The 12,848-nt window shown below is 41.9% G+C and overlaps 1 protein-coding gene across 7 annotated transcripts in view; it reads left to right on the forward strand.

Annotated features, from left to right (window-relative positions):
• Positions 1 to 4,188: 4,188 nt before the first annotated feature.
• The window catches only part of Gria1 (glutamate ionotropic receptor AMPA type subunit 1), a 345,667-nt gene continuing 337,007 nt past the window's right edge, over positions 4,189 to 12,848 (forward strand). For 5 of the 7 annotated variants that reach the window (XM_042692387.1, XM_042692390.1, XM_042692389.1 and 2 more), the window contains exons 1-2: positions 4,271 to 4,352; positions 7,953 to 8,090. In XM_042692387.1, coding sequence (XP_042548321.1) covers positions 4,271 to 4,352; positions 7,953 to 8,090 — 220 coding nt within the window. Of the gene's footprint in view, positions 4,353 to 7,950; positions 8,091 to 12,848 lie in introns of those variants that run through there. The other 2 variants (XM_042692388.1, XM_042692391.1) reach the window with 2 other exon arrangements.

Genomic DNA, 12,848 nt, shown 5'->3' on the forward strand with positions numbered 1-12,848 from the left:
CCCTACTGCATTGTTGGTGGGAGTGTAAACTTGATCAACCACTTTGGAAAGGAGTATGGTGGTTCCTCAAAAGACTCCACATAGAGCTCCCCTATGACCCAGCAAACCCACTTTTGGTCATTTACCCAAAGGATCACAAACAAGGCCATACCAAAGCTACCAGCACAGTTATGTTTATTGCAGCATTATCTACCATAGCTAAGATATGAAAATTCAGCTTTAAAAAGCACTTGGAGGCTGGGCATTGGTGGTTTATGCCTGTAAATCCTAGAAAATTAGAAGGCTGAGATCTGAGGATTGCAGGTCAAAGCAAGCCTGGGCAGGAAAGTTCCTGAGACTCTTATCTCCAATTAACCACCAGAAAAATGGAAGTGGTGCTGTGGCTCAAGTGATAGAGTGTTCTCCTTGAGCTGAAGAGTTCAAGTACAGTGCCCAGGCCCAGAGTTGAAGAGCCTTGAGCGACAAAAACAAAACAAAACAACAAAAAAAAAGCATTTGAAAAGAGCAAGGGAAGGGCATTGTCCAAAAAGAAATGTATTTGTTCCCTGAGTTATGTAACTGTAATCCCTCTGTACATCACCTTTATAATAAAATTTTAAAAATATATAATTATTATTTTTTACGAAAAAGCATTTGGATCCAGGTGCCAATGGCTCACTCAGGCCTATAATCCTAGCAACTCATGAGACTGAGATCTGAAAATCACAGTTCAAAGCTAGCCCTGGTGGGAAAGTCCATGAGACTCTTAACTCCAATGAACTACTCAATAGCTAGAAATGCTGTGGCTCAAGTGATAAAATGTACTAGCCTTGAGCCCAGGGAAAGCACCCAGGACTTGAGTTCAAACCCCAGGCCTGACACACAAAAGATAACAAATAAATAAAATACAAATAAATTTTAAGAGAGCCCCTGGGCTAACTAATATATATGAAAGGATTCAGAAATCATAAAATGCCAGGAACTGGTAGCACTTGTAATCCTAGCTATTCAGGACACTGAGCTCTGAGGATGGTAGGTAAAAGCCAGTCCAGTCAAGAAAAGTCCACAAGGTTTTTATATTCCACCCCAGAAAGCTGGATGTGGAGGTGTGGTTCAAGTGGCAGAATGCCAGCATGGAGCAAAAAGAGCCAAGTGAAAACACAAAGCCCTGAGTTCAAGCTTTAGTACTGGAACACACACACACTAAAAAATGAAACTAAATTAAAAAAATCTTAAAGCATCTGCTCTGTAGGTTACTCTTCCTTTGGGCGAGGGCTGCAATGAACAGCTTTCTCTCCCTCCCTCCCTCCCTCCCTCCCTTCCTTCCTTCCTTCCTTCCTTCCTTCCTTCCTTCCTTCCTTCCTTCCTTCCTTCCTTCCTTCCTTCCTCCCTCCCTCCCTCCCTCCCTCCCTCCTTTCTTTCTCTTTCTTTCTTTCTTTCTTTCTTTCTTTCTTTCTTTCTTTCTTTTTTTTTTTTTTTTTAATTTAATTTTATTTTATTTGTGAACATACTGTACAGAGGAGTTACAGTTACATGGGCAGGATAATGTGTACATTTCTTACCAAGCATTGCAGCCTCCTCCTTTGTTTATCCTTCACATCCCTTCCCAGCCTCCCCCCTCCCCCCCTAATCCCAATCCTTCTCCTTCCTCCCTCCCCCCAGCCCCCCCCCCACCAACATTGTAAAGTTCGTTTTGGACATGACAACTTGTACTTCTCATTGTTGCAACAGGTCCACCTGTATCCTTAAACAACTGGTTTTTCCCCATCTCCTCCACAAGTTATACTGACATCAAATATAGTGAAAGCAAGGGTTATACTATGGGGGAGGGACATACAAAGCAACAAAGAGATAATCTTATAAATGTGTTAGAAACACATGCATGAAAGAAAAAAACATTAAAATACACATCTAAGGGTTCATTTTCCTGACATCACATTATCTGACCTTTTCCGCTTGACTCATACATATACTAGATATTACAAATAAGGGAAACCATGGGACCTACGTTTCTTTGGGCCTGGCTTACTTCACTTATCTTTCTTTCTTTCTTTCTTTCTTGCTTGCTTGCTTGCTTGCTTTCTTGCTTGCTTGCTTGCTTGCTTCTTCTTTTCTTTCTCCTTCCTTTCTTTCTTTCAATCTTTCTTTCTTTCTTTTTCTTCAAATTCCATCCCTTGGAGCTGTCATTCAAATGTGTGTGATTATGCACCCTTGGCAAAGGAAATGAGAGTCTCTATGTCCAAAGGTTTGCATGGCAATATATATATAATATATAATAAGTATATATATCATAAAATAAATATATTATGTATATAATAAATATGTATGTAATAGAACATATACTGTAATATATAATATAGTATAATATATAATATACAAAATATAAATACATATTGTGAAATAAATGTACATGAATTATATATAAATATAGACTATAATTTATAATATATAATTAATAGTGTGCTATATAATGATTAAATAAGTAATAAAAATAATACAAACATAAACAATATAAATAAAATATTATATGTTTATTATACTATATAAACACATAATAAATATAATATAAATTATAGTATATATAAACCATAAATTATAAATAATATATATAATAAATATATAATAAAATATGGTCATGTAAATGTGTAATAAATATTATACTTAATATTTATTATATAAAATATATACATATATTTATCCTGTATTATGTAATAATATAAGATATATATGTACAAATATATTTCTTTTTAAGGTCAACATTCTCCTTCATTACAACCAAAGAAAAGGTTTTTCCTGTTTACCCCTGGGCAGCTACCCAGTGCCCCTTTCCTACTGCTCACACTCTTTTCCTTAACCCCAGTTCTCTATGTATGGATTATTCTAGTCAAAGCCCAGTTCCAGAGGGTCCACAAAATTCCAGTTTATTCCAGACGTGACCAGCATCCGAGATAACTGAGAGAAGCCTGAAATCCTCTCACTAAACTTCCAGCAACATGACTCACGTAATTGCCTGTGCGAGTCTCCTTAGTTTTCCTTTTACACCCACACACCTCTGATGCCACAAACTCCCCGTGTGTGTGTGTGTGTGTGTGTGTGTGTGTGTGTGTGTGTGTGTGTGTGTGTGTGTGTTACAGGAAAAGGCGGGGAGGAGGGCCAGGGGTCCCTTCTGAATACCTGAGAGTTAAGGAAGTCATTTGTAAGGGAGCCTGAGACTTGTCAATTGCCTGAGTCAAAACCCCCACCAGCCACCCCAGCTTCTGGATTGTCTTTCAATCTTCTTTCTGGTGGGGAGGGGGGAGTGCTTTTCCCCCCCTCTCTCTCTTTAAATTTCTTCAGAGGGATTTCTAGGGGCTTCCTTTTGGGAGAACTAGTTGTAGGCATAATTGGGCCAGTTGAGTGCTGGAGATGTATCCAGCACAGCCAAGCACTCCTGGAAAAAAAAAGTGACCTAGATCAACCAGAGTCCTCTTGGTGGGGACCCCCTGCCACCTACTGACTTAGAACCGAACCCACATTTCCAGTTGTGTGGCTCTGGCTTAGGGGGTGGGGAAGGGGGAGGGAAGGAGGGAAGGAGGGAGGGGGAAGAGAGAGAGAGAGCTGTGGAGGGGGCTGTGCATTGGTCCCTTTCAGGAACAAGCCTTCCCCTCCCTTTTTTTTTTTGTTTTGTTTTGTTTTTGTACACACACACAGAAAAGAGGGTACAGTGAAGATGGAAAGGCAGGAGTGAAGGGGGGAGGAGGAGGAGGCCAGCTTGGAACTCTGGAGCTCTGTTATTAGCATAGAAGCTCACTGCTTAGGGGAGAAAGAGAGAGAGAGAGAAAGAGAGAGGAGAGAGAGAGAGAGAGAGAGAGAGAGAGAGAGAGAGAGAGAGAGAGAAGGGGGGCAGGCTGAGAGGGGAGAGGAAAGAAGAGGAGAGAGGAGAGGAGAGAAAAGGAGAGGGAGAGAGAGGAGAGGAGAGGCAGAGGCAGAGGCAGGCAGGCAAGCGCTGCGCTCTGGCTAGCATGAGGACGGGTTTCTCGTCTCCAGGCTCAGTTCATCTGCCTGTCCGTTGCTGTTAACACTGCCGTTGAAGTGCTCTGATTCCGAAGGGGAAGCAGATCACCCAACCTCACCGAAGGAAAGAAGAAGCCAGGAAGAGAAGCGAAGGAACGGCAGGGAGGGAAAGAACCAAGGCAAAGCAGCAGCGGTAGCAGCAGCAGCAGCCACAGCGAGGAAGCAAGGGGGAAAAGGGAGAAAAAGACTCAATCTATGATTGGATCTGGACTTTTTTTTCTCCAATGCAAAAAGGAATATGCAGTACATTGTTGCTGTCTTCTGCACCGGTTTCTTAGGCACTGTAGTAGGTGCCAATTTCCCCAACAATATACAGATTGGTGAGTGAGGAGGGGGCTGCCCGGGGAGGGGACTTTTCTGAATTGCACCAGGGATGTGTGTTGATTTTGTTGTTGTTGTTGTTGTTTTGTTTTGGCACTGATATATTTGTTCAGAAGGCTAGGGCTGCAAGAGAGGAGGGGGTTTGGTGTGGTTCTGATCTAGGAGAAGCAAAAGGGAAGGGGAGTCTCTCTCTCTTACACACACACACACACACACACACACACACACACACACACACACGTGCACACGCTGCAAGCATGCACGTGTGAAATGGAGGAAATCACACCGTTTCCCCAGGAGGGAAAGAGAAAAGACAACAGGCTTCCTCAGCGCAGACATGGGGGGGGGGCGGTGCGGGCTGTGGGTGTTGAAAGAGTTAAAACTCCATTGCTTGAGAGATGGATGGTGGTGGCTGATTTCATTTTATGTATATAAATACGAATGCTGGGTGTATTTGTGCGTGCTTGAATAGATGAAAGGTGCACCTAGGCATTGAATCGTGGAGAGGGGGAAGGCAGTATTGCTTAGCTTGGGGGGAGTGAAAGGGGCGAGAGGGCCCTCTCAAAGAGGGGAGCCCCCCCTCCCGAAGGGTGCTGTAGCTGCAGAGATCATAAAAGCGGGCCCCACTCCATAGGCAGGAGCTCTCTCTGGCTCTGGACCCCTCTGGCTGCCCTTCTCTTTACTGTCTGCCAGACGGAGCTGGGGTTCCCCAGTTTTTAGATCCTTGGGACTTCTTAGGCTGCCTTAGATCAATTCCTCTGAAAGGTTTCATCCACAGATATTGCCCATCTCTCTGACAGGCACAAACACATAACCCACACTCCTCTTCCCCCCGCCCCCCTTCTCAGCTATTCCCATCACTAGCTGCCTCTCAACTTGGGGAGCAGGTTGAGCAGGTTGGTTCCCCCGTTATTTTCTCTTTCTGGGTGGTTGTTCTTTGAGGAGCTCCCCTCCCTTGCCTGTATTTTTAATGGGGGGGGGGCACCTATCACTCCTCATAATCCCAGGCGAAAGCAAGACCAACAGGAAGCACAACACTGATAACAAAGCATGCTTATGAGACCGGGGGGAGAGGGGGAGATTCACTGTGACCAGCAAGCATTTTCATTGCTATTTGTATCTGAGAATCAAATAGACTGCTTTGGCTCAAAGACATCTTGTTTGGTTATTTTCTTTTTTTTTTTTTTCCTGCTCTGCTCTTTTCCCCCAATAACCCCCTCTCCCTACCCCCTGCAGGATGCTCAGCTCCTTGAAAGAAAGTCCCACTGTGGGTAGTTGATGCTCCTTTGTGTGTGTTCCTGGGAGTGGAGGATGTGTGGCAGGTGATCGCGTATCTTGCACCCCTGCATTGGTTGCAGGAGCGTCTCTTTGAATCTCTCCAGCTTCTGACTCCAATGGTGGTGGTTGGAGTGGCTGGGGAGGAACTTGCTTTGTTTGCTGACACCTGTTAAACTGCCTTGGAGAAACGAGTGTATATGTGTACGTGGACGCCTTTCTCCCGTGCAAAACTTCCTGCCTTTGGGGGAGACACTTCCCTTACCATCCAGCCCCACCTCCCAGCTGTTCCCACTCACTTCAGGAGAGGAGGAAGGGGAATGGGAAGAGTTTGGGGTGTGGTCATCTGGGAGGAAAAGGAGGAGCATCAGAATCAAGAATGATCTCGGAGCCCTTTCTGCTCTTTCAAAGGAGGGCATAGGTGCATGGAAAATACTTGCTTTCCTGGTGGCACTGGTATTGATTGTGTTTGTGCTTGGGACTGTCCATCATTTGGGTTTGCCTTCTCCAGGTGTATCCATGTCCTACAGCATGGGTGTAAGTCCATGAACGAGTTTTGTATAGGTGTATGTGTGTATGTGATATTTTCATTTATTTTTTACCTATCTTAAGTCGTATTTAGCCCAAAGTTGCTTGCTCAACTGATAAAAATGGATTGTTACTGTTTCCACACACAAGGTAGAAATGTTAAATCCTAAAACAAAGACTGAATGTATCATCTCCATGAGGAAGGACTTGGTTCTACTTATACGATCTCTAACAAAAGCCTTCTAATCCATGTTGTGCTTAAAACAGACACCTAACTCACTATAGAAGTTAGAAGTGCATTATGGCAACTGCGATTCCTCACAGCTCTGAGTTAAACTTCTCTGTAAATATTCAGTGTATTTCAGTCTCTGGGATTAGCTGGTTTTTAATTCACAGCAAGATATTTTAATTGTTTTTATAGACCCATAGTCAATACCAAGGTAAGCTGTGTACTCTTGTTTCTTGGAACAGGGACCTCTCTGGTGTTTTCTACAGGAATAGAATGCCATACATCTTGACATTAAGACCCCACATTTGCAAAAGCACAAAGTCCCATTATCCAGACATGCAATGTTAATCCTTTATGTAACAAGTCATGTCTAGTTAGCTGGGAACCCAAGCCATGAAAGAAACACAACACTAACTTGCAGAAAAATCCACCATTCCCCAGACAAAAAACCTTGGAGACAACTGAATAGTTAAATCTCAGGCAGATCTTAAGTCAAAGAACACAAGAATCTGAGTAAAGAGGTACAGAGGTGGGGAAAGCCCACAAGATCCAGATCTCTCATTTCAATCCTTACACCACCGTTATTAGCACCTACTCTTAGGCCAGACTTGGTGATAAATGATCAGGCGCAGGTAAGATAAGTTAGATGCAGGAAGAACATTGGTTCCTAGGAGTTATGCAGGAGGGAGTTATGCAGGGAGGAGGGAGAGAAAGGTCACAGGTCTCCTCTCTTCTCTGACCTTCAGCTGAGCTGAGAGGGATCCAATCACATGTTTGCACAGAATGACTGATTGTAGGGACCCAGTCACATGAAACTCATCTGTAGAAATTTAAACCTGGATATCTAGTTGGGTCTATTTGAACTCTCAACCCTAGCATTAAAAATAAACCAGTATAACTATCTAGGAAATGGAGACAAGGGGAGTTTTTTTTTGTTGTTGTGTAAACCTGGTGTCTTGTTGAGTTTATTGGAACTCTCAGTCCTAGCATTAAAAATGTATGACTGGAAATGGACATTGAAACGAGCATTTTGTTGTTGTTGTTTTCATTCCTTTTTGTCTTATTTATTCATCTATTGTTAGGGCACAGAAATTGAAGGGCAAAGGGTGAACAAATGCAGCAGTGGTACTCACTAGACACTATACAACTTGTGGGTAGAGGATGAGAAGGAAGAACTAGGTAGGAGCAAGGGAAGAGGTGGCATTGTCCAAAAAGAATTGTACTGACTTATGCATTTACCTGACTTATGTAATTGGAACCTCCCTGTACATCACCTTTAGAATAATGATACAAATAGTTTATATTAACAAATATATTGATTTACAGGTGTACTCATAAATGCATGCATGGTTTAAACATTTATTATTATTCTAAAGGTGATGTACCTAGGGTACGAATATATATACATACACATATATATATATATGGTATGACTAATGGGATTAGCTTGGGAGAGGTAAAAGGTTCCAATATGGGGGTGGAGAGCAGGCTGTGGAGGAACTGAGATTTATCTCTAGCCCAAAGTACCCATGTCCTTTTCTCTCTTTCTCTCTCTCTCTCCTCCTAGGGGGATTATTTCCAAACCAGCAATCACAGGAACATGCCGCTTTCAGATTTGCTTTGTCCCAACTCACGGAGCCCCCGAAGCTGTTTCCCCAGATTGATATTGTGAACATCAGCGACAGCTTTGAGATGACCTATCGATGTAAGTTTTCGCTTCTATTTCTGAGATCCCTTAACTGCGCTCGACCAATGAGAGGGGAACCTGTGGGTAGTTGGTGGCAGCGTTACAAAATGACTCGAGCTGTCATTTGTCTTCATAAGAGAAAAGCCCTCCAAGGGGAAAAAAAAAGTTTTTTCAGAGACTTTCAACCATGCCAGCAGTTGGCATTTTAGATGCTACCATGCCTCATGATTTTTTTTTTCTGTCAGCTACCTTTAAAAAAAAAAAGGACAAAATACCAGCCTGGTGGGCACTTGGATTGCCTGGCTCTTCCTGACTTCATCTTGGTTCTCCTGAGAGAGTTTTACTCATACATTAGGAAACTTCTGAGATGGAGAATCCAAGGTTCTGATGTTAGAAGAATGTGGTAGAATGTGGTTGAAATGTTTAAGCCATTTCCTGTCCATACTTAAAACGAAAACATCTCCCTAATAGCTTGGAGGGAAAAGGTAGAGGATAAGTTGTGTATCTGGTTCTTTGCTTGTTTGTGTGGGATTTTTTGTTTTTTGTTTTTTTTTAAGGAAAGTGATAATTTTGAAAACTGGATAGTTGGATTTTTTTTCTAAAATGGCTTCAAGTGATTGACTGCTGAAAGCACAATTTGCACATCATTTTGGTTTTTTTGAAAGGCATCTGAAATAGCTACAGTTTGTATGATGGCTTTTGGGCATAAAACAGAACAGAGGTGACATCAAGAAAGCAAAGGGAGAGATACAGTGTTGATACGGAATGGAACTCGTGGCAAAATGTGGATAGTGAATTCCACTTTGCATGTGTGCCTGGCAACTGAGACTGGAAAGTTAACTCGTGTGGTTGGTTTGGATGGCTGTCTCTTTTTTGGTAGGTAAAAGGGGAAAAATTAATCAGTATAGACTTTTTTTTTTAACCCTCTTAGGGCTTAAGCTCAAGTGGGAATTCATGGCAGGAAAGTGTACATGGTATAAACAAGAACCATTGGGGACCTGAAACTAGATTCAATTGTCACCACAGACTTCATGCGCCCCAAGTGGTTTCATGATTTGTCTGGAGCGCTGGATGGTGGAAGGCATGGATCACACCCTTTATATTGTCCCCCTCCCCTCCCCCTATCGCCCCCACATGCGTCATTCCCATTTAGGTACTCACAAGGGAGGTTTTGTGTTGAATAGGCTTTGAAGTCTCAACACAAGAATTTAGAATTCTCCTTCTCCCTAAGATCACTCAGGCCAAAGCAGTGTTTTGAATCCTAGCATTATACTTATACCAGGTTTCTTTGATTGAAGACTATGATAAAGACTTCATAGACATTGATAGTAGTATCATCCTTTATTCAGGATTGACTGCATCCCGTGGAATGTACTAGTTGCTCTTCTTGTGTTGGTTCATTTAATCTTCACAGGAAATTTACAGGGGAATGGTTGTCCTCTTTCTGGAGATGAGGAAATTGAGGCAGCAATAGGTTATGTAACCTGTCCTGAAGTTTTTGGAGAAACTTGTAACCCACCCCCCAAGGTCTGTGTTCCTATGCAGACTTTGATCATATGTCTAATTTGATCATAATATAATCAACCATAGTGAGACTACTCATGAAGTGAGAGAGGATTTTCAAGGCCCCATAATAAAAGCTCTTCAGGAGAAAACACACAGCACTTCAAACTCTACCTGGGTTATGTACATTGATTAAGCAAAATAGCAAGTCTATGTTTTAGGTATGCTGAGATTGAAAAAACCCTGTCTACATGATCTTACTCGCTACCCTTTGAAAAGAGCTAAAGCCACGATGGTGACTCATACTTGTCATGCTAGTTACTCAAGAGGCTAAGATCTGAGAATCAGGCCGATTGAGGCAGATATAGTGGGGAGATTCTTAGTTCCAGTGAACCAGCAAAAGCTGGAAATAGAGGTATGGCTCAAGTGGTAGAGTGCCAGCCTCAGAACTATCCTCCTGGAAAATAGAATAATATAAAGTAGGTATTTAACTACCAGATTCTTTTTCATTTGGCTTATACCAGCATCTGTAATGAAAGGAATTGGGTCTGAACATATTTATATCTATAAACTGTTGAAGAGTATTCATGTCCTTTGCAGACAGAGGCAACTGTTCATCTATCTCTTGGGGGAAGAAAACACCAGAGCTTTTGGTCATACTTTTGAAAGCAATTCATTATTCAACAAAGATTACTGCCTTAGAGCTTCAAGATGAATAAGTGGATGGCATGTGTATTCACTCACACCACTGAGAACTGTCTCTAGCTGAATTGGGGGGAGGGGGGAAGGATGAACTGCCTTCCCCCTCTCAAAATGTTGACTGGCAAGACAGGATACTAAAAGGCAAAACTAGGAGGGAATGTTCTAAGGCAAAAGGTGATGTTTCTCTACTGTTATTTTCATCACTTAACACCAGATTGAAAATAAGAGTTCGTTGTTTGTTAGGAAGGAAGAAATACGGTATTGGACTGTCATCCAGGGTGGTTGATGACTTAAGAGTAGATGGTCCTGTGTTCTTGAACTTGATACCTGCCAAATACTAGTGCCCATGTTTCATGCTTTCCTGTGGTCTTCATTCACGTATATACTGAGTGTTTCTCCAAAGCTATGCACTGAGATGAATATTGGACATACAGAAATGATTTTTAAAAAAACACTCTGGATCTTAAGTAACTATTATTCTGGGAAACTTTCTGAGAAGCAAAAAAAAAAAAAAAAAATGTTACTGTATGCTTTGACCTGTACATTTTTCTTCATCTTCCCAAGATCAGAGAGAACACTGAGCAATTTGGATGGAAACAATGTCAGTGTAATTTCTTGCCTGCCTGGAGAAAACCTGTTACCTTTTACATGCGGCTAATGAACTCTCCTAGGCAATGTTCACCATGGTTTATGGGTTTGGGAAGACAATGCATCCACTGTGATTTGAATAGGGTACAACACATTAAAGTGATTCTGGGTGGAATGGGCTAATTAAGAATGCATGGAAAGCCAAAAACAGTATGTGTGATTTCTTGAAGTATAGATTCATAGTTAATTGCCTCAGTCAATCTAACCTCCAGAAAAAAAAAAAACTTATTTTTAAAAATAATTTTTGTTGTTGATTAAAAAAAAATCACTGAACATTTTGCTATTCATTATCCCTCCAGCAGAGGGTAGAGAAAGGAAAGAAGAGGAAGTGCAATAAGAACAGCTCCAACTAGAGGTATTAAGCCACAGGAGAAGTGCAAGAGGTGGTGGTTATAGGGTAGGAGATGCAGGAAAAATAGAAGATAAAGATTCATAGTACTGCTGGCCAGTCTGAGAGTGTGATATCTTTACATTTGGTCTTTCTTAAGTGCTTTCTTTCTCTACTTAATGGAATGGACAACCCACATATCTTGAGGAAAACAGACAGGATGAGGCAGGGGTAATTCCATACAGAATAGAACAGACTCCATCCAATACATCCTGGCCATCCATCCAGCCTATTGATGTTGCCTTTATGGTAAATGTAACTAAAGGAATGGATAGAATACATAAATGGTTGGGGCTTGGGTTTTGAGGTCTAAGGAGCATTGTGGCAATGGAATTCTTATTTAGTGATCCATATTCCCTCCGCAAGTATGCCCTGGATGTCTACCCCTGCCAAGTATAGTGTCAGATGCTAGAAATACATAGTCCAATAAAGAACCTCAACTTTTTCCTTATGAGCCCTATAACTTAACTAACAGTTCCCCAAATTGAGCACCCCTGAAATTCATCCCATATCTTACTTTCATAGAAAGACTCATCGTTACATTCTGCTTCCTGAGTCAGAATATTCAAAAGCAGAAGCTGGAAGGATTCTGTAGTAGTCAGTATGGGAGTCACACATTACGAAACTCTTTTATCTTAAAACGGCTTCCATTTCTTTAGTAAGCATTTTTTTAAGCCCTTAACCAAATCCAGGCAGGATGCTAAGTACCAGAAATACAGACAAAGTGAAGACACATTCCCTGCCCTGGAGGACTTTCTCCTTAATGGATCAGAGAGCCTAGGAAAGAGAAAATTAAAATGTAATGTAAGTGTCATGGCGGTGATTTGTATGGAGTAGTGGAAGCATGAGTTGGTCCTCAGAGAATGGTGGTGGAGTCAGTCTGAAAGGTTAGAGGGATTTTTCCTGGAGGACAAGGTGAGAGAACAGGGCAGAGAGAATAGCATATGGAAGGAAGATGTTTTACCTTCAGGTCTCCAGTTCTTGCCACCAGTGGTTTTCCCTGGCAGGGTTCCCATTGACAATCATCCAATATTATAGAAAGGGTCACCAGATGACAGTCCATAAGCAAGTTCCAGCACAGAGCCATCATTTAGGAGGTAATTACACTATTCAAAATGGATATAAGTTTCCATCAATTCATGGATAGCTTGTCTTTCTTCAAAATGTAATAGATGAGCCAGGAGCTGGTGGCTCATGCCTGTAATATTAGTTACTCAGGAGGCTGAGATCTGAGGATCATGGTTCAAAGCCAGACCAGGCAGGAAAGCCTATGAGACTCTTATCTCCAATGAACCACTCAAAAACCAGAAATGGCACTGGGGCTTAAAGTGGTACAACACTAGCCTTGAGCAAAAGAGCCCAGAGACAGTGCCTAGGCCCTGAGTTCAAACCCTATAACTAACTAAATATGCATATATGTTCAAGGATACCAAAATTCTCACCCAGGCCCTGAGTTCAAGCCTCATGACTGACGAAATAAATAAAATAAAATAAAATGTAATAGATGGGACCAGGCACCAGTGCCTCACACTTGT

Source organism: Dipodomys spectabilis, unplaced genomic scaffold (assembly GCF_019054845.1).
Source record: "Dipodomys spectabilis isolate Male_0828 unplaced genomic scaffold, ASM1905484v1 ptg000155l, whole genome shotgun sequence".
Classification (NCBI taxonomy): Eukaryota; Metazoa; Chordata; class Mammalia; order Rodentia; family Heteromyidae; genus Dipodomys; species Dipodomys spectabilis.